Raw genomic sequence first — 21,962 nt, 5'->3', positions numbered from 1 at the left:
TTTAATTCGAATAAAAACTGTATCAACTGTATCGTAATTAGAAGCGACGTGATTAATGTTCTTAACTTTTATGTTATATTACACGTATGTATTTGTCAATAACTCATTCATAAATTACTCTTAAAAAACATGATTCTATTATAAGAAGCAGAGAGGAATTTTGCTATATAGTTATAAATTATAAGGAATAACGACTAGACAGAATTGATAAAAATTTTATAACCATAAATCCTTTAATTTTTTTTACACGATCATACCGAACTAATCGTGAATTTACAATTCTTTGCTTCGATCCATTAATAATTTCACAATTTCTCATTATCGTTTCACGATGATTTGTTCTTTGCCACAAAATTCAATTCAAATCACACAGAGATCAAAGAATGGACGACTTTTTTTTTTAGCTTTAGTGAGAAGTGAAACATTGCACGAAAAATATGAAACGTACCAAATTTGGCATTGGAGGATTATCTCATCGAGATGTTCCAATTATATTCCAGAGATGGCGCGTCGTTTCATTGTTCCATCTATTTTATGGGTTCCCAAGGCATCGAGGAACCGTTGCCCAAGAACTCGTTTCTCGAGATGGTTATTCTTCCAGATATAACGCTTGATCCCTTGCCTTGTTTTTTTTTTACACATGAATCTAGGTCGTAAGTTCAGGAGACAGTCGCAATCCTGATTGGCGACTCCTCGACCTGTAATCCTCGAACGACAAGTGAGCCTAGATTAATTCTAAGACGAGGTTAACACGTTCCATGGATCGCGTACAAAGTACATTCCGTACTTTTAATTGGAACAATTTCAAATTTTTCTCTATCATAAATAAAAATTTTTGTCTTAAAACTCTTTTTCTCGACAGTTATGATAATATTTGCAACATTGTAAATATAACTTGTATATTTCATCAGCAAAAATATATGGGTTATGATTTTTATTAAGGACATACGTATATTAATTTTCTTTTTTTTTTTTTTAAAGAAAATAGATAATAAAAAATGATACATATCTTTATTTAAATACTCGTTCAATCATCAAAATTCTACAATTCGAATTATAAAATTTTCATTTCGTGTAAGATATAATATATCTTTGTCTTGGAGAATTTTAAATCGATATAGGAAATTACAAGTACACAATTAAATCACTTATTACCAAAAAATTAATTAATCTTTTAGAGAATACTGATATAAAATATTGATAAATTAAAAAAAAAAAAAAAAAAAAAAAAAAAGAATCAAACTTTCAAAATCAGAGAGTGAGAATTATTATATAAAATACATTTACACTCTTTGTAATTCTTCGATTTAATTGCGAAAATTGTAGGAAATTAACTTGCAAACGCGCGCAATTAGTATAATGTCAAAAACAGTAATCTTTGATCTTCAATGCACATTTAATTGGAAACATTCCAGCAAGCAAAAGGATATAAAAAATCTTTGATATCTGTTTGATCTTGGTATTAAATGCGAGTCTAATTACATTTTCTGCACGTCTTGCAGAAGAGATTGGTCGATAAATCTTCCGCAATTTTCTAATGTTCGTGGGCCGACAGAGAGATCGATTTATCGATCACCTAGACCTAAACTTTCCCTTCTCACGAATATTGGGGATAGTTCGATGGACAAGTTTCGATCGAAGGTGGCCGTGCTTCTTCGAATCAAATCTGCAATTCAGTTATATAATAAAAACAAAAGTGAAGTTACTTTGAAAACGATCTATTAGTGTTTTTCACGAATTTGAGAAAGGAAATAAGTCGGTGGTGAATAAAGTAAATAGTATATGGTAGTGCCATCTTTGGTGTATTTGCGATAAAGTCTCGTGTGATTTTTCGTTTTCGTGAAATTTGACTTGAAGATTGTCGAAAGAGAAGAAATGTGTGCCAAATGAATAAATAATTAAAATCGAATTTGGATGTTTTAAATCTGATTAAATTAAATTAGATTAGATAAGATAGGTTATTGAATATATATGATTAAAATAAGATAGGTTAGGTTATCCATGCAAATGTAAATTTGATTTGAGAAAAAGTGAATTAATTTAGAAATTTAACAATTTATTTTATTATTCTAAGAATTGATGGAGATAGTGAATAGATAATATGTTAATATTTCGTTGAAAACTTGTACGTGTACATATTTATTTTTAATCTTGGATAAATAAATAGATAAATAAATTTCTTATTACTTTTAATTGGATTTTATCGTGCAAATATTTTTAACCTTTTTAAAGAATCATGATTAGAAAGTCATCTTAATGGTTTTATATAATATTCTTCATCTTTCTTTACCTGCTAAAGTTCATAGATCATTGATCCAATCATTTTCAAAGTTTATAATTAAAATTATTACATTTAAAACTTTTTACAAACAAAATCTTTAAAAGTTGTATTATATTTTTCTTGAATTACACTTATGTCAAATACGTCTTATATCACGTATTAATTTTTAATACAATAATTTATAAATCAATTCAATCTTAAAAAAAAAAATGAAAAATTTTAAATATATCTGTGGAAGAGTAAATACTATCTATCCTGCAAATTATTTTTAAAAAACTAAATGCTAATTTATTAATGTTAATAAATTAAAATAATTAATAATACAAATTATTAAGTAAATATATCATTTCACAAAGTAAAAATATTTAATTTAAAATCTAACTCTCGTTGTTCGATTCGACCAACATTCGTACAGGAATCGACCCACTTTGGATCGTTAAATTTGTGGTTCGTGAATCTCGATCGCACATTGACACCGTGAGAAAGAGGTCCAAGAAAAAAAAAAAAATCATTGATTCGCGTTCCAGGAGATTGTTATTCAGGCGTCATGCTAATAACAGTGCAACGAGCCAAAGAAACCGTTACAAAGGTTTACACGAATCTATCAATCCGGCCTACGATGCATGCAACCAAGTCTCAAAACAACACCGATCTCGTTCCGAACAATTTGAGGATAGATCGGTTTTGTTAGCTCGATCGAGCAACAAACGAAGATAAAATACGATAAATTGTTTCAGATGCCGAGTTCTTTCGAGTTCGATTTAAATTAACGGTTCTCTGAATTGAGTTTATTTATTTATAGTGATATCAAAGAGATAAAAGTCGTTATTTTTTACGCCATGTGCATTTTTGGATATTCGTATTAAATTAAATTTTACATAAAGACATAAATATCTGCAGAAGTTAAATGAAGAGAACTTTATTTCTTTTCATTTAACGCAAACTTCACAATATATATATATATATGTATAAATATCGGTCAAAGCTTTTATTAAATTATAAGCAATTTATGTTAATTTTTATCTCTGGAATTGATTCAGCAAAGAGTTGTTCTGTACGTGTTCTTGATTAATTAAAAAAAAAAATTAAATACTCAAGAAAAGTATAATATTAAATTTATCATTAGATGGAATTTATTAAATATGTATACACATTGGAGACTTTATATGATTAACAGTTTTTATTATTTAGAAAAAGATTATTTTAAAATTATACACACACAAAAATATTTTTATGATTTAAGTTTAGTAGAATTTATTTATTTTTGAAAATTTCTAAAATGTAAATTTTTACATATTAATTTTTACATGTTAACTCTAGCTGAAAGGAATCCAAAGAAATATTAAACGTATTCCCTTTCACAATTGCGACATATTGTTAAAAAAAGAAAAGAAAAAAAAAAATTACAAATGAAATATTGACGCATTGACGCAATGTTGTTAATGGATTAGAAATTTTTTGTTTGATTTGACAAGAAAGATATTTCAACGATTGAGGAAAGATTTAAGTTTAAAATGCATATCTATTTTCGAAACCAATATAATAGTAATTTCAAATTTTCACAATATGTATTTAGATTTTTTCATCAACACACATTATACGATTTCTTGTTAACAATTATTTTAATAATATTGCAATACGAATCGTCATACATAAAAGCAGATTCATCAAACTAACTATAGAAATGCATAAATCAATATGTTATACTGATATAAATAATTTTTTGTGATATTAAAAAGATGTTATTCGAAGATCGAGTTAAAAAATTTGAAATAATTTGAAATAATTTCTTGCAGGAGATCCGGCGGTTGCACAAGAATGGCCGATGCCTCTCGACGAGTCCGCGGACGAGAAAAACGATGCCGAAATATTTCGAGCGGTCGTCGAATCAATGAGACAATGGACCTTGCACAAGAAATTGCATCACAGGACCAGGAGAGAGGTATCGAAGGTCTGCTACGAAGATGTTGGCTGTTTCGAAGACACGGGGCCCTTCAGCTATCTGGAAATGTTACCCTCTCCACCCAAAGATGTCGGCACTAGGTACATGGCAATAAGAAAAAGTACAAAAGTACAATTTGATTCATAGGTATAGAATGATCGAATGAGATTTGAGAATTTTCATTTATCAACGATTTTCAACATCATATATCTACAAATTTATTTAAAAGATTTTATGAAAATTTGAGAAAAATAGTAAATAATTATCTTGTATGTTTATATATATTGTTTTATAGTTTGTGATTGAATGATAGTTGAAGTTGTTTATCATTTATCTTCATAATTTCATAAGTTGTTAAAATTGAAAATTGCATGAGATTGCAAAAATATTTTTATGAATTCCATTTACTTTCATTTTATTCCACTATTTTTTGTTTTATCAAGCCATTATTAAGCTTATAACTATTTTATTATTGTGTAATTACATAAGAGTTAAAAAAAAAATGTATAATTAATGATCAAAGATTAAAAGTTTTATTTTTTGATCTTATAAAGATTCTTTTGTTTTTCTTAAACAACATGATATACAATGTTGATATGTTTTTGAAGGATCAATTCTAAAATAAACACAAAAGTTTATAAACACAAAAGTTTATATAGTAAAAGTTTTCCTTATAAATATAGTTGTAAGCAATGAAGTTTGTGTGTAGGTAAAGAGACAGAAATAAAATACAGTAGTGCAATAGAGATAGAGAATTTCTCTCATTTCATCTAAGGCAAACTTCAATTGCTTATAACTTATAAATAAATTTCAATATATTTGTTTTGATTTCTAGATTAGACATCATCTCATATACACATATGACAAAAATGCAATTAATAATTAATATTCAATCAAAATATTTTAATACACGTTTTAGCATTTTCTTTTTCCTTTCATAGGGATATACTTTGATCAAGTTATGCAAATGAATCTTTATGCAAATATTTATTAATAAATTATGTTTATATTATTGCATTCTATTTATAGAATAAACCAGTTACTAATTTAATAGCTTTCCTTTTTTTAAAATTTTATCATTACGTGTTAGAATTAATATGTCCCAATTACCTTTAGCTTTTATGTCATATTATAAAGAAAAATACAAATAACAAACCATCAGTAAATCGAATTGTTAATTTTATTGTATAGCCAATATTTTGAAAACAGCATTCAGTATTTGCTCACAGAATATTTTTATTTATTTACTTGTACAATAATCAAAGAATATTATATAAAAAAGAAAGTCTAATATTTATTAATTACATCTAGTTGATATATCTAGTCTGTAAATTTCAATTTTTAAATACATTTAATGAAAAAAAAGAAACTATCTATTCTCAGAACATTTGTATAATTAATTCAATTATTACTCTCTAGTTAATTATAACTTCCAGGCATTATAAATTCAAATCTATGAATTTTATTCAATGAATCATTGCTGATATATTTTTAGCATTTGAACTGAGAAATATTTCTATTCCTTGCAGATTTCTGGTGTACGGTAGCAGGAAGGCGAGGTCGATCCCGATGGAGGTTCCTGCCGACGATATAAACGACAATGCACACCGTGCCATAGATCCTGATTTACCCACCAAAGTAATCGTACACGGGTTTGGGTCCAGCTGTGACCATGTATGGGTTTACGAGATGAGGTCTGCCCTGATGACGGTGCACGAATGTAATATAGGTAATAGGATTTTTTCTTTTACAAAATATTTTTTTTTTTAATTAAATTATAATCAAAGTTCTTTATCATTAAATCAATTTTATTTATACTTTTTGTATAAGAATAAAATATAAAAATTGTACTTTGATCTTCATTAAAGATGACTCTAAATTTTGAAATTTGAATAAATTATAGCCAGTTTTTAATTCTGCAAAGAAGCCAGACCATACAATTTTTAAATATAGATAATTAGTCTTCAAAATATTCAAAAATTAATTATATTTCTCTTTTTATGTCAATATTTTTATTATTTCCATATTTCATTTCACTTATAAAATATATGTAATATTTAATCTCACTCTGAGATTAATAATTTACATCATCCTCTTTACTTAAAGTATTTCATCTTTGTATACTTTGAAATGTAGTAATTGAAATTCAGATTTTTAATGTTTTCCAGATATTTTCTTTAGAAAATAAATAAATCTGCTACTAAATTTGTATACAAAGCACGTATAACTTTCTAATTTCACTTAAAAAATAGTATGTACATTTTAACAATTATTAAAGAGTATACAAATCAGTGAGTTCAAAGAATTTCAGAATTTGTGAAAATTTCAATTCAAAAATAAATCTTCCTTACAAAATGAAAAAAATGAGCATTCTAAATTTAACAAATTCTACTTCTTTTTTTCCAGTATGCGTCGACTGGGGTCCAGGAAGCGCAGTCCCCAATTACGTAAGGGCTGCAGCCAACACTCGTTTAGTCGGCAGACAATTGGCCAAACTAGTGAGAAGCTTGAACGTGCCTTTGGAGAAGGTTCACCTGATCGGTTTCAGCCTTGGTGCTCACGTTGCCGGATTCGCTGGAGCCGAATTGGGCAACGTTTCCAGGATCACAGGTATTAATACCTGTAATTACGCTACATTTCGTTCAATTATTTACAACTCGTTAATAAGCGTTTCTTTGCTCTCTATTTATTCAAAAACTTATGCAATATGTATTTTTCCTGTTCTTCGTGATTCCTCCATTTGAAATGAACAGAATGAAAGAAAATAATGATTGGAAAAATTCTTTTCTGAAATAATATTCAATAGAATAAAATTATATATAACAAATTTCGTGTAATAATTAATTCAGATTATGTTTCAAATTAATTTAAAATTTTCAAAAACCAACTTTTATTATTCCAAGTTTCCAATTAAGCGAAAAAGGCAACTGCGATTTCTTCATTTAATCTCTGAATCGATTAAACTTTTTCCCCACATTCTCTCACACCTTGTCCACCTTGAACGATGTTTACGATTTCAGAAATCATTCTTACCACATATCTGTATATATATGTACGTGCCATTACAATAAATTGGATCGATGGGCAGAATTATTATACTCGTGTTCTCGTGGATTCGTTAATTCGTACAACGAGTTCATTATTTAAATGAAAATCGTACGAAAGAATCCATCTTGGGCATGGAAAACGAGAAAGTAAACCACGAAAGGTTGTTGTGCAACCCTTTGCTCGATATTCAAATGGAATAACCGTTCACTAGAAATTGTAACGAGAACTAAAAATATTTAATTTTTTTGTTTAAAATATTTTCTTCATTCTTCACACATCAACAATTCGAAATTTTTTTTTTTATCAGAAATTATCTTTTTGATTTCTTTTTTGAGTATGTTAAATTTTTTTTTTCTATAGTTTTTCATTTAGACATTTGGAGATCTTGTTTATTATTTATTTATTTTGATTATTTAGAATTGAATAAATGATTTAAGACAAATGATTGGAAAGATTGTTGTGTAATTTTGAAATTTTGTGAATATTGATTTAATTATAATATATAAGATGATATGTAAGATAATCTCCTTAATTTAAAATTTAAAAGAAAATTTCAAGGTAGATTTAGTTTAATTCTTTTTTTGTATTTTTTTTATCCTTATAAAATGAGCGGTATGAATGTTAAAATAATTTCAGGTAATAAAAATACAAAAGAAAAGGTTAGACCATGAAAAATTTATTTAAGTAGTATTTTTCGAAGCAAATGTGAAAGTGCTTGTTTAATTTTATGCTTGTAACAGGTGAATCTTCTTACATAATAATTTACAACTAATGATTATTAATAGTTTTAGTCATAATTAAAATCATAATTTATAAGTTATAGAATTCCTTTTTAAACTTATTAATTTTACATTAATTAACATTATTTGACATTTATGATCTTAATAAAATTAAAATGTTATTTATTATCAATATATATTATATATAATGATATTATTAAACTTACATTATTCATCTATACTATATCATATATTATAACTTATGATTTATAAAATTTTATATAAATACATTAATATATTAATATTGACATATTTTAGTAAGAATTAATCAATGATATAATTTTAAATTTGTTATATGTTCAATGTTCAAAGAGTTTACAAGTTTCAATATTCACAGGATTAGATCCAGCAGGGCCATTATTCGAATCCCAGGATCCAAGAGCTAGACTAGACAAAACGGATGCGAATTTCGTCGACGTTATACACAGCAACGGTGAACAACTGTTGCTCGGTGGTTTGGGTTCTTGGCAGCCTATGGGTGATGTAGATTTCTATCCTAATGGCGGCAGAATGCAAACTGGGTGCTCGAATCTATTTCTTGGCGCTGTTTCTGACATTATCTGGTGTAAGTATTTCCTGAATCCTTACTTATGAATATATAATGATGTTACAGTGAATTATAATGATATATATAAAAATATTATTATATAAAATAACAGTGAAATATCATTTAGAATTATTATTCTAAAAAATCAAATAGAATTTTATTCCCATGTTTTATTTTGCAATTTTAATAAAATATATTTTTTTTATTATTCTTGGCACACACATTTTTCTTTTATTACATTATTTTCATTACATAAAACTTTATCATATAATACTTTTTTATGTAACTTTACTATATAATATTTTTTATTATGTAAAAACTTTTTTCTCAAATTTATGTATTATAAATTATTTTTTGTTTTATATAAAATTATTCTTCGTTATAAATTAATTATATATCCTTTTTAAAATAGTATCATTTATGGTATGCATATAAAATAAAAAACAAATTCAATAGTGAATTGGTAAATTGTATTAAATGTATGATTGCATTCAATATGTCAACATACAGCATCAAATTTTCATTTTTCATATTCTGAAAGAAAACGAAAATATAAATTTTAAAACTTTCACTAAAAGTTGACGATATAATGATATTTATTAATTACCCTTTTGTTCACCAATTTGTATCTATTACAAGTGATCGATAAAATCTAATGAGAAGTAATCTAATAAATCAAAGATTAGAAAGTGCTCTATGATCCATCGTTCAGGATAGCGTTACCTTCTCCGCAACATGGATCGAATTCTTTGTCCTTAAGAAAGTGGGTCACACTGCTTATGTTGTGAAACATCGCCTAAAGATACTTTGAACATTCATAAAAATCCTGACTAGTTTCGCGACACCAATGTTTTGTCGTTGATCTACGAGTATTATTCTTATTACGATTCAACGAGCAAATGATAAGAATCATTAAAATATTGTTGTGTCATCTCAATTATTATAATGGAGATATCATTGTGTCAATCATTCGAATTTACATGTCATCCCAATTATATAAAATTATCCATCAGTATATAATCCATGATATAATTCTAAGCTATAGTAGCATTATCATCAATAGTGATATAATTTTAAGTTATAACATTATTTTTTACAAATATATAGATGAGATATGAATTTATTCATTTATCTTCTTTAATTTAACTTCTTTAATTATTTACCATTTCTATTTTTTTACTTTTTAAATATTTAAATTACTAAATTTTCTTTTACTCTTTTTCTTGAAACTAACCTATTATCATAATATGATTAAATACACATCATAAAACAAAATATAAATAATTTTTTTGTATCTCATTCACAAGAAATATTTTGATCTTGATATAAATATAATTTGTATAATATATATTATGTATACAAAATTCAATTCGAAATGTCATCAAATATTCAAATTATCATCTAATAACAGAATAGAAATTATAATTGAACATAAGTTCTCTCATCAGTCCAACTTTCAATAAATACCTTTATCATCCACTAAATTCAACGTTCATATTGCAGCAAGCGCAGTCGAAGGTAGATCTTTGTGCAACCATCGACGAGCTTACAAATTATTCACCGATTCCGTCAGCCCCAAGTGTCGGTTTCCAGCGTTTCCTTGCGACAACGGGTACGATGGTCTTCTTCGAGGCGAGTGTTTCCCTTGCGGAACGAATGGCAATGGCAGACCCTGCGGCGATATGGGTTATTACAGCAACGAGTCGCCTGCCAGAGGTCAACTTTATCTGGTAACCAGAGACGAGGAACCATTTTGTGCTTACCAGTACCAGGTGAAGGTGTACAACAGTCACAGCGAAAGACCTACTAGGAGTTATGGCAAATTGCAAGTGACCTTGGTTGGAGATGGATCTTTCAATGACACGTTCGCGATGACTAAAAAGGATGAAGAACTTATGGTTGGATCCGTGCTTCAGAAGATTGTCGTTCCGCATCCTGCAATCTCTGATGTGGAAGCTATTGAGGTAAACTATAGATGGCAAAATAATGTTTGATCTAAAGCATTATTGGATTCTTTATAGCTTTGATTTGTACTAACCTATTTGATTTTTACTTATAATAATAATAATAATAAAGAAAGTTTCATAGTTATAGATTTTAAATGGTAGAAAAATGGAAAATAAATTTTCATTGATCAAATTTAAGTAATAATGTAATGTATGATCTGATATATATCAGATTTTTTATTCTTTAAATCTGATCTGAATCCAGTTCCATACATTGTTTTTATCTAATGATCAACAGTTTGAAAAAGTAAAGATTTAACATTTTTTGATAATCAATTAATATTAAATTTTAATTTTAATATAATAATAAAGATATACAAACTTTACAAATTATCTTTAATACTGATCCCAAAAGTATTTGATTTGAACAATACAAGTGCTATTCTCTATCTTTAAAAACTTGAAGGTTTCAAATCAGAATTGAAAACATATCTTTTTCATTAGTCATTCATTTTCTCATTTTTAGTAAAATGATAAAGATTTGATCTTACGTTTTCTGATTCTTTCAATAATCAATAATAATCAAATACTTTTGAGATTAATTCCAAAATCTGAAAACGAATATAAAAGAAATATCCTTATCTTACATTTTTCTTACATTACAGATCAAATACACGGCATATAGTGGTTGGATCTCCTCAGGTTTGGTGTCCTGGAGCATCGACAAATTAGCCATAATCGACAGCTTCGGGAAAACTCTTTCCGTCTGCAGGAAAGGTTTGAGTTTAGAATCCGGCAAACCTGTCTATCTTCCCTTATTCTCTGGGGAATGCAATGTTCCCAGCGAATCGGACAATTCAACTTCACCAACTCTAGAACGTCTGGTACAAGACAAGCAAGGTGGCATAGGTCCATTCACCAAAGAGCAAAATTATGAGCAAAAAGAGAGTTACTCGATGGAAACATTGTCCAAAGAAAGAACCACAGCATCTTTATCTTCATCGAAAGGTGTAGGCCCCTTTACCAAGGATCAAAATCTACGGATAATCGAAGGTAAAGAGAGCTCCAACAACTTTGAGGATCTAGGCAATCGTCGTAGCAACAGTCCTTGGAACATAATAGACATATCCAGCGACGGTGATTCAAATTCCTTGGAAAACTCTGATTCTGAGAAAGGCAGAGGGTTCTCTAGCTCCAACTTCCTCGCCAAGACTTCATCTCCCCATCCCTCGGTGGAACCATCGACAGAGTTTCTTCCAGAGATTCGAGAGCCAGTATTGCAAGTGGATAAAAAGGAAACAGGAAGGTCGTTGAAATTCCCAGAAATCACTGAGCCTATTCTGAGGCCACGTTCTGCGAGACAAAATACCAGAAATGATGTGCACAATCGTGAAAAACAGGATCAAATACAACAGGAGACTTTATCAACTTCTAGAGCCTTTACCGTACAATTCTTGCCCGAGAGGTTGGCTGGTATATTGGCACAGGCTGAAAGATACGCCAGGCAGACTCTTCTTCCCTTGATTTCTCAATATACGCCCAGTTTCGTGAGTGGATCCAGGTACGAGGAGCCCAAATACTTTCCACCTTTGGGCGAAATCGCCACGGAGAATTATAAAGCGTCTGTTGAGCTGACCACGAATACCGGTCAACAGAATTTTTCGATGAAACATAATCAAGACAATCAAACGAATGGAAATACTGAAACTGTCTTCAAGGAAGAAATGAAAACTAAGAGTCATTCTGATGATACACCTGTGATACCTGCAGTTGTAGAAGTAATTTATCCGGAGAAAGATGTGAATTCAAGCACTGCTATGGAAAGTAACGAATGGGTACCCATAGAACCGTTCACCTTGAGCAGTCCATCCACATCTAGGAAGGATTTGAACGTTTCTAGATCTCTGAATTGGGAACACGAGAGGTATAACTGGTCCACGCAGACAGAAAACAGTAGTTTGAGATCAAAGGTGGACGATTGGGTACCTATTACTATCAAAAACGAAATTCAGATTAGTGAATCTTCGAATAACGTTTCTAACGAGATTAGTTCGACCCACGTAGTCACTGACAAACAGATTGAATTTAACCAAATGGAAGCTGCAACCATAAAGGAGTTTAGAAATAATTCTGAGGCTGTCACTAAAGACGAAAGGAAATATATACCTCTGACTGATCCAGAAGTGAAGGAATTATCGTCAACGAGCTCGAATGACATCTCGGAAACTAATTCTTCGAGTACTTCCTCTCAGTCGACGTATTCTCATATTCAGAAAATTCCTAGGCCTAAAAATACAAGAAACAGTAAAGTTGGAAATTTGACGAGAAGAAGTATGGTCTTCCCTTATGCATATGAGAAGAACAAAGATCCTAGAACTAGATATATACCTTTGATTCCTGAAGAAGATTTGAAAAGGCCTTATTTTCCTATGGAGAGGAAACGTTGAAGAGAAATGGAAGTTTACATTTTTGAGAATTTGTGGAACAGAATTTGTGGAACTGTTGTTGAAAGTTATTCTTATTGACTTCTTTCGTTGTTTGTAGACATTGATTAATTGTTACGTTTACTAGGATTCTAGAATCCTAGGTACATTTTCTTACTGAAGACTTGAGAAGGCCTCATTTTTCATGAAAAAAAAATGTTGCAACGAATAACTGGAAACTTGTTTTTAAATTGTGGAATTATCGTTGGGAATAATTTTTTCATTCAGAACAAATTTCCAATTTGTTATTGATTTTTTGTTATTTACAAATGTTGATCAGTTGTTAAGACCAGTCTATAATAAATGATAATCATAAGTTTTAAATTTAAAGAAATTTTCAGAATTATAATATTATTGGATAATTGCCTAAAATTTTACATTTATGCAATGCTAATATTAAAATTTAATATCAATAAAACTCGAATAAAGTTTTGAATAAAGTTTCCTTTATATTTTGTTAAACATATACAAAAAGAACTCAAAAATCTGATCAATGTACTAAACTATTATTTACATCATTATTATATACTTCAAAATAAGATCCAGAATAAAATAATTACAATAAATATTAAAAGAATGAAAATATTACTTATACTTATATAAAGTATAATAATGATATGAATAATAGTTTAATACATTGATCTTTGAGTTCTTTTTGTATATGTTTCCTAAATATAAAAAAGGAAAGAAAAATAAGATCAAAAATGAATACAGAAAATACAAAATATTGGTATAATTCCTACCAGTCAATGAGAATCTAAATTTACATCTTATGATCATTTTTTGATTTCATTATAGACCGGTCTTTTTTGTGAAATTAATGGCTTTACAAAGAACGCTTTAAAAATTGTTGTATTTTGGTAAAAATTGGAGCCTTAACTTTATTTTTGTATATAGGAATTTTTTTACAATATATATAATATAATATATATATATAATATATATATATATATATATAGCTTCGCTGAAATCTGTTTTTTTTTTTATCTTCACATTCGTTATTATTATTAATTCTTAGTTGTTAGAATTTTTATTATCATCGTCATCTGTATTTTTATCCCCCATCAATGTTTTTTTATTTATATACGTCGAACAGACGATCATAAGAGCGAAAAATCCCCACTTTGTATATAATGACCCGATAATTATACCCCTCTTTGAAATTGCGAAACGACTTTCGATGAAATAGTATTATTATTAATTTTCTTCTTCGTAATAATATGTACAGCTAGCCGTCTACATGAACCACATCGTTCACGATCGTATGGTCCACGTGGACTATAGTCAAAAAAAGTATGGAAGAGATGATTTTTAAGTGGACTTCTATGTGAATCTATAATATACCTGTTTTTACTTAAAATAAATAATCATCTTTAAGAAGAAAAATGCGCCTCTCGGTTTTACGAAACCCGATTCATATTACTCTTACTCGTTTACTCTCACACCTTTTATATTATCTCTCTCTCTCTTTCACTCTCTCTTTCTCTGCTGTCTCTCTCTCTCATGTATGCATACACACGCAGACATCTTTCTTTCTTTCTTTTTTTTTTCTTTTCTAAACTCCATTTTTCACGAGCAACCAATTTTTCAGGATATGCCCACTCCTGATATGTCCGCGACTATTTTAAAAAATAACTCATTCGCAGTCCTTGCTTCTACATTTCTTCAGGTACCGATTGACGCGTCGAAATTGAACGCATCGTTCTTATAAAAATCGATTCGATACAAAAATAAGCACGTATTTACTTTGTTTCGACGAAGTGGGAAGACTTAAAACGTTTTCGAAAAAGGATTTGCATGTCGATATCGATACACGCGCTATTCTTCTTAATGAAAATTTTTTATCTAGCATTTTGAAAGATAAAAAATCAGAAATTTGTATCACTTTCTTTATTAGAAAAAATAAATTTAAAGAAAGCATGTAGATTACTATTGATGAATATAAACTTGAAAATATCGTCAAAATTTTTATCCTTATTCTATCTATCAAAATTTGAGCTATAAAATTGTCAGTTTCTCTAACGAAACCATCAAATTTCATCGTAATTGCAAGAAGATACAAATTTCTAAAGTAAAATTACATAATAAAGGTTAAAAATTGAATCAATTTCAATGTATCTTATATATCATAATATAACATTTATATTATACGCAATATAAATGTTATATTATTATATATAATTGAAAAACAAAAAATAATTATATAATGATAGATAAAATATTTTAATTAAAGAGAACGGCCCATGAAAGTGAAGAGCATCATCATGCAATGTAACGTGTATTTACGTTATTTTCGTATCGAGTCGACAGAGAAACGAAAAAAAAAAAAAACTCATCTTGGCTTTGACAGTGCACTCCGTTAGGCAAAAGAAGAAGGGACTGCGAACTTATCGAGAACTTACTACTTACATACATATTTAACAAACACGCAGTCTTATCAAATAGAACCCGTGAACGAACTCTGACAAGTAAAAAGGTATAGTTGCCTATTATTATTATCCTAATAGAAATTTGGTTCGACTCGTCCCGCAACTGGGGCGACGAAACGATTCTTTTCGCGATTGACGCGCGAAATGGCTACCCAAATAATAAATCCCAACGTTCTTCTTCGATACTCGCACACAGTTCTCTTAAAAAAAAAAAAAAAAAAATAGAAATTTCAATAGAATCGAAGATAATTTATGACGAAGAAAAAATATAGAAAACGTATTTGATACTTATCGAAAATTTTATAAGGATCTGCGTAAAAGAGAATATTGCTTTCTTTAATTAAAATATTCTATTTAATATTTCAATATTGCAATATATTGCAAGAAAGTTGAACTTTTTGTTATTTCCTTTGTGATATGTTACCGTTAGGAAAAATAAATCTGGATCTGTTTTTAGTAGATACCTACTATATAGAATTTCTAACCTTACAAAACTTCTTAACCTTAACTTTCAATGCGTTTCTTTAAAATTGAATTGGATAGTTATTGATTCCAATATTATATAACTTTAATATTGAAGAAAATTTGTTATATAGATAGAAAGGCAGCATAGAATTTCAATGTATATTCAAAAGTAAATGAAACTTTTAGAAATTCAAAATAGAAAATTTTAACCAAGAAAGGCAAAATATTCCTTGCATGCCACCTTGAATTCATTCCTCTGCTTTGCTAAGCTCTGAATCTATACATTTCAATTACACAACTAAATATTTCATCAACAGAGTTATAAATTCGAGGAGGCGGACAAGAGATATGCACGCATGATTTCTTACTTTAACTAAATGTTCAACCATTCTTATTCACTCATTCAATTGTCTTCCCCGACAAATAATCAATGAAACAATATTTCCAATGGTTCGCTCGTTCGTTTCGCGTTTTATCAATGATTGTAATTACAGTCAGTCACAAAAAACTTTATATACAGAAAAAGATTCATCATTAAATTTATAACTTAATTTTAATAATTTTCCATCATTTTTTCATTCTTTAAATACAATTTTACTTTCCTTTGTGACAAAGAATGAATATTTCATATATTCAATTTTGTTTTCTCTCAATAATAATTAAATTTAAATCAAAAAATACTAGAAAATTAAGAATTGATCTTTTTCAATGTTTTGTATGTAAATCACAAAGTTTCAATAAAATAAAATTATTATTACTTTTAATAACACAACTTATCAACTAAATTTCATTTAAGATGAAATTTGTTATCGTTGTCTGAAATTAGATTTTTGTGGCTGACTGTATATAAATTTTTCAAACAGAAGTTGTGAAGTATTCACTTTTGTTCTATTATTCAACGCTTTATCCACTTTTTTTTTTTTGGAACACTTAAGTTATTAACGCTACGACATACAAAAGATAAGGCCGCCACGATAATACACTGACTAGATCAGTTTCATTTGCTCTTTTTTTTTCTCTCTCTATCGCGCTCGCTCTCTTCTTTTGCACACACACTCTCTCTCTCCGTATATGTGTGTATGTATGTGTGTAGTGTAGTGTATGCGCGCATCGCGTGCGCATGCGTGTAGACCACCGTTCCAATTCTTTCTTTTCTTTTTTCCTTTATCAACAAAAATATTCAGGACACGGTGTATCTTTTTCAACAAAATATACTATGTGTCTTGTTTCGTATCCTTAATAAATCTATGATACGCAACTTATTAGCTGCGCGTTGGGGAAGAATCTTTCGCTCGATCGAAAGTGTAATTAATTAAAAACTTGTATAAGCACGGTATAGGCCCTGATGAATTCTTTCTAACTCACTAATTCAACGCGATATTGTACAAAGAAAAGACGGCACAAGAATAATACAAAAAAAAACATAAAACATAAATTACATAAATCATCAATCATTTCATTTTTATAAAATGGCTGTAAAAAGTATTTGCACATTTTATATTATATTTACTATAAAATTTTTATTAGTTAATTCCAAATATATTATATTTATTTTTATTTAAATTTCATTTAAATATTTAAGTATTTTTAATTGCAAAAATTTCTTATCATTTAATATAATATCTTTATATAATTAGAAAAATTTAATATTATATGAAGATGAAATATGAAAAACCTGATAAAAAGATTTAATTGGAAAATAAATGTACGTACTTTTTACAGCCACTATATATAACAATGTTATGTAAGAATAGATACACGAAATTTCAAAATTTTTTTTGAAATTTTAGAGTCAAAAAATTTAAACTTCATATTTGTTTTTAATCGATATTCATCAATCTATTACAATAACAAATTAAAAAAAAGAAAGAAAGAAACTAAAAAAATAAAAAATAAAAAATAAAAATGATTTTTTACAAGTTCAAAAAATTTCTGAAATCAAGATTTAGAAATTAAAATTTTAATTTAAAAAAAAAAAGAATATATTTTGATATTTTTCAGAAGATTCAAATTCAATCTTCACGAATTAAAAAATTAAGTTTCGTCTCTAATTTAAAAATTTTTTTTAAATTAAACGTTTCTTTTTCCTTTCTACTTTTTAAAAAAAAAAATTTTTTAAAATGTACCGCCTTTTATATTGCATATCGCCATATAGTTTTCCCATGTTTACCTCAACATTCTTGTTCTTAATGCAAGAGCAACGCGGCTGAACAATGTCAACTTCGAATATCGGCGTCTTCGAAAAGTAACGCGGTATATAAACCAAGTGAGAGGAGACTGTTAGGGAGTCGATTACAATGTAAAGTTTCTTTACAATGTCAGAATCAGAAAAAAAAAAAAAATTTTTTTTTTTTTTCGAGCATAGACACAATGGAAAAATTCATATTTCAATTTTCTACGATCGCCATTTAGTAAAAAGTCGGTTGACGTGGATAAGGACGGAGGTGGCTAACTAGGAACTGCGAGGCACTGCAAAAAGGTAAGAACATGAGCAGCGATTTTTTTCTTTTTTTTTTCTTTTCTTTACTGGCAATCTAATGCCGCAGTCTCAAAAAATGAAACGTGTATTGCTTTCTTTCTCTATCTAAATTCTTTCTCTTCTTTCTCTTTTCTAAATAGTTTAAATGTCCTATATATATAGGGAAAAATATGATAGTTTTTAAAATTCTCAAGTATTTCGAATTACAAAACGCAAGAAACGTTCCATTTTCGTGCAAACAACTATTGACACATCTAAAAGTGAAGGAATCATTTTTTTAAAATTGATCGGCCATCGGATCGAGTACAAAGATATTTTTTTGTTAAAAGTGCACTAGCGAGAAAAAAACGAGCTCGAACGATGGTCGCACGCGAAGAATAGAAAGGAACTAGCGCCGACAGCTTCAAACAATAGTCGTGTAAGGACATCAATAATGTATGTAGATTATCAAAAAAGATCACAGTCGGGTTACTAGATTTATTTTTTTTTTTTTTTTTTTTTTTTTTTTAGAGAAGCGTCCGCTGAACTTCAACAAATGGACTGTATTCCCATTGGATTTGAAAAACCATTGGATAACTCGAATTTAAAGTTAGTTAATACTGACCCTGTTCAAACCCCTTTAAACCATTTTCAAAGTCCAATGAAAATATAATCGATTTCGCTCGATCCCCCTAATTTTTCTTTCGCATGCGACCAGATCGTTGGTTCGACCTTACTTTCTCCCTCCTCTGATCGTTACTTTTCTCCGCAATATTTTCGTCGCATCGATATAAGAGCCGCCACTCTTCAACAATTTCACAATCGTCGAAGCGCTTCTTTTCTTTATTAAGACACCTGTGTGTTTCTCACACGGCCCACAGATATCGGCAGAGAGAACCAAGAAACCCTAAGGAACGAATTCTACGGCGTGCAAGTGACGCGTATCACTTTTTGTCAAACAAGGATAGTTTGCTGCGCACAGCACCCTCGCAAACGACCAATCTCTGGGCAGCCGAGATGTTGCACAGTGGTACAGGACCCTCCAGGCTGGCCTTAAGCAAGGTTAATCGGCTGGAGCCGGGATCGTAATCGGTTAAACGCAAGCTACCAGCTTGTTTTTTCTCAAAATATTCGACTATCTTGGAGATTGTTTTACTGGAAGACCCTATACCGCTTAATCTGTCCTCCCAACAGGAATCACCACCACCTAGGCTGGCTATGTCCTCGGAGGAGTCGGTGTAAATGGAACTGGTTCGATGATCGTCTAATAAGAAAAGACTGCTCGCAGCAGAACTGCTTAGGGTGGAGGTGTGACGACGATTTGGTGGCTCTGGACTGAGATCTTCACCTACGCAACTCCAGAAACCTGATTCGCAGCTGCCGCGCCTTCTTGGCTCCCATCCGTCTCGGAAAAGCGGATGCATGAACAAGCTGGCTGCGCCTACCTTCGTGGCCACCTGGAAAATTGTTTTAGATTTAATAATTAGACGTATTAAAATGTTTTTTATTTACTAATTTTTAATTTACTAATTAATTAGAACTAGACACGTCTAATTATTTGTAAATTAAGATTGATTTTATTATTTTAATTAAAATAAAGATCATTAAGTTGTAAATGTTAAGTTGTAAGTCTTAAGTTGTAAAGGAAAGGAAAATGAGAGAAGAAGTTTTTCAAATCTTCAAAAGAATGCATTATCCGTTTCTTATTAATCTTATATTTTCAAAGTTACTCACGAAGGTTTGAAATTTGATGAATTGTCTTCATGATTAACTAACCTTTTTTTTCATCAAACAACTGCAATCATGTGGACCCAAAAACTGAGAATATGGTAGCTTTCTTATTGGCTTAAGTTTTTAGTCTGAAAAGATCGCAGTTGACCAACTCCTTACAATTTATGTTCTAGGACTTAGAATTGGAATTAGGATCAAAAACAATATCAGGACTTTAAACTTAGGATTTAAGATCTTTTTCAGATCTTATTGCAAACTGGCTATTAAGATTTAAGATTTAGAACTTAAGATTTCTTTTTAATTCATTCTAAATAATAGCTAAAAGTAAAAAAGATAATAATAATAATAATGAATGATTTAGATTAATCATAAGATCAAATTTTTTATAAATTTAGAAATCATAAATATTATTATTTTAAATAATACATTTTAAATCTTTTTAAAATTTATTGCAAATTAGTTATTAGAACTTAAGACTTCAAATTTAGAATTTGTTTTTAAGATTAATTATGATCAAAAAGTAAGTTTGGAAGATCCTAAATCTTAAATTCTAACCTCTTTACTGTCTTAATATCTTAGATCATAAATAAATTGGCCAAATACCATTTTTTCAGAATAATTGATTGCAGTTATTGTTTGACTTATGTCCTTTTGCAGATTTTAAAAATTGCTTCTTCCATCATTGAATTTTGCTATCGCTCCAACTCTTCACACAAATCCATTTTTCTTTAAGACAAATTATGACTTACTATAGAATACATTATATACACTGGCTTTTAATATTTAAATCACAATTAAACGTAAAAGAAAAAAAAAAGAAAAGAATCCTGAAATAAGGAACAGAATTAAATGGAATATATCGATACCTTTCTTTCCCATTTTTTCCTTGCAGTAGGACTGCTAGGTTCCGAATTAGGTTTCTTTCTGTCCAAGATCTTCGCGATACTGTCGTTCTGCGCAGGCTTGAATTTGGCGATAGCATCGGTGACGCTTGGCCTGACATCTTCCAGAGATGGAAGTTCCAGACAACTAGAGAACAAGTCACCGAGGATTTTCTTCACACCTCCCAACGCATGGAACGGATTCGCCGTCATAGGTCTGTAATGTGGATCCCTTCTGCTTGCCAACTCAGCTACCCTCCTTGCAGAATGACATCTCGCTTTGTCGGAAGGTGTCGCATTGTCGCAACCTCTTGCATCAGCTGATTGGCTCCGAAGACGAGCAGTTTTACGTTTAGTGGAACGTCCTTCTCTCGTAATCTCGTCCATGCTCGACATGAGACTAGGATCCACGGATTGACGCTTGCCTATGTTGTTTTTAGATTCCTCATAATTGGTGATCATGGTCTCTAGGCTGGAGGTAATTTCTGGGAAAGTCGGTCTTGATTTCGGTTCATACTGAAACCAATGTAAGGCAATGTTTTGTGGCCAAGAATACACTATATATATCTCGAAGTAAGAAGTTGACATTATAAAATAATATTGTTAAAATAAAATAATATTGTTGAATATACGAACTAACATTATTTCAATTACATACAAGAAACGAATGGAATATCATCGTTCAAGAAATTTCGATTATCCGAATATTTAAGAATTAAAAAGTGGAATTAAATTTATAAAAATGAATTTTATTTAATATCCAATTAAGTTCCTATTATCTGAATTAACTATTATTATTATAATTATTTAAATATCGTTATAATGTAATAAAATTTAATTATATTTTATTATAATATTTAATTATATTTTATTAATATTTTATTACAATAAATATATTTAGTAAAAAATTAATTAGTTAAGTATTAGCTAATTATTTTTTAAAATTATTTCTGTATTAATATAGTTATTATG

The 21,962-nt window shown here is 29.2% G+C and overlaps 2 protein-coding genes and 1 long non-coding RNA gene across 3 annotated transcripts in view; 2 read left to right on the top strand and 1 right to left on the bottom strand.

Moving 5' to 3' along the window:
- LOC413386 overlaps window positions 1–13,183 on the top strand; it is a 33,358-nt gene extending 20,175 nt beyond the window's left edge. The window contains exons 2-7 of the mRNA XM_006557764.3: window positions 4,078–4,324; window positions 5,753–5,952; window positions 6,630–6,833; window positions 8,388–8,615; window positions 10,101–10,561; window positions 11,209–13,183. Of these exons, the coding sequence (XP_006557827.2) occupies window positions 4,078–4,324; window positions 5,753–5,952; window positions 6,630–6,833; window positions 8,388–8,615; window positions 10,101–10,561; window positions 11,209–12,990 (3,122 nt within the window). The 3' untranslated portion in view covers window positions 12,991–13,183. The remainder of the gene's footprint in view (window positions 1–4,077; window positions 4,325–5,752; window positions 5,953–6,629; window positions 6,834–8,387; window positions 8,616–10,100; window positions 10,562–11,208) is intronic.
- A 1,384-nt stretch (window positions 13,184–14,567) lies between these two features.
- LOC107965678 lies at window positions 14,568–18,665 on the top strand. The gene is made up of 2 exons (XR_003306328.1): window positions 14,568–15,502; window positions 18,286–18,665. It is a non-coding gene; the product is annotated as an uncharacterized LOC107965678 (long non-coding RNA).
- A 214-nt stretch (window positions 18,666–18,879) lies between these two features.
- Window positions 18,880–21,962, bottom strand: part of LOC413385 — a 56,183-nt gene continuing 53,100 nt past the window's right edge. Inside the window, exons 5-6 of the mRNA XM_396830.7 lie at window positions 20,976–21,506; window positions 18,880–19,835 (exon numbers count right to left, since the gene is read on the bottom strand). Coding sequence (XP_396830.4) covers window positions 19,323–19,835; window positions 20,976–21,506 — 1,044 coding nt within the window. The 3' untranslated portion in view covers window positions 18,880–19,322. The remainder of the gene's footprint in view (window positions 19,836–20,975; window positions 21,507–21,962) is intronic.

This window comes from Apis mellifera, linkage group LG16 (genome assembly GCF_003254395.2).
Source record: "Apis mellifera strain DH4 linkage group LG16, Amel_HAv3.1, whole genome shotgun sequence".
NCBI lineage: Eukaryota > Metazoa > Arthropoda > Insecta > Hymenoptera > Apidae > Apis > Apis mellifera.
This window is presented reverse-complemented; position numbering and strand designations above follow the sequence as displayed.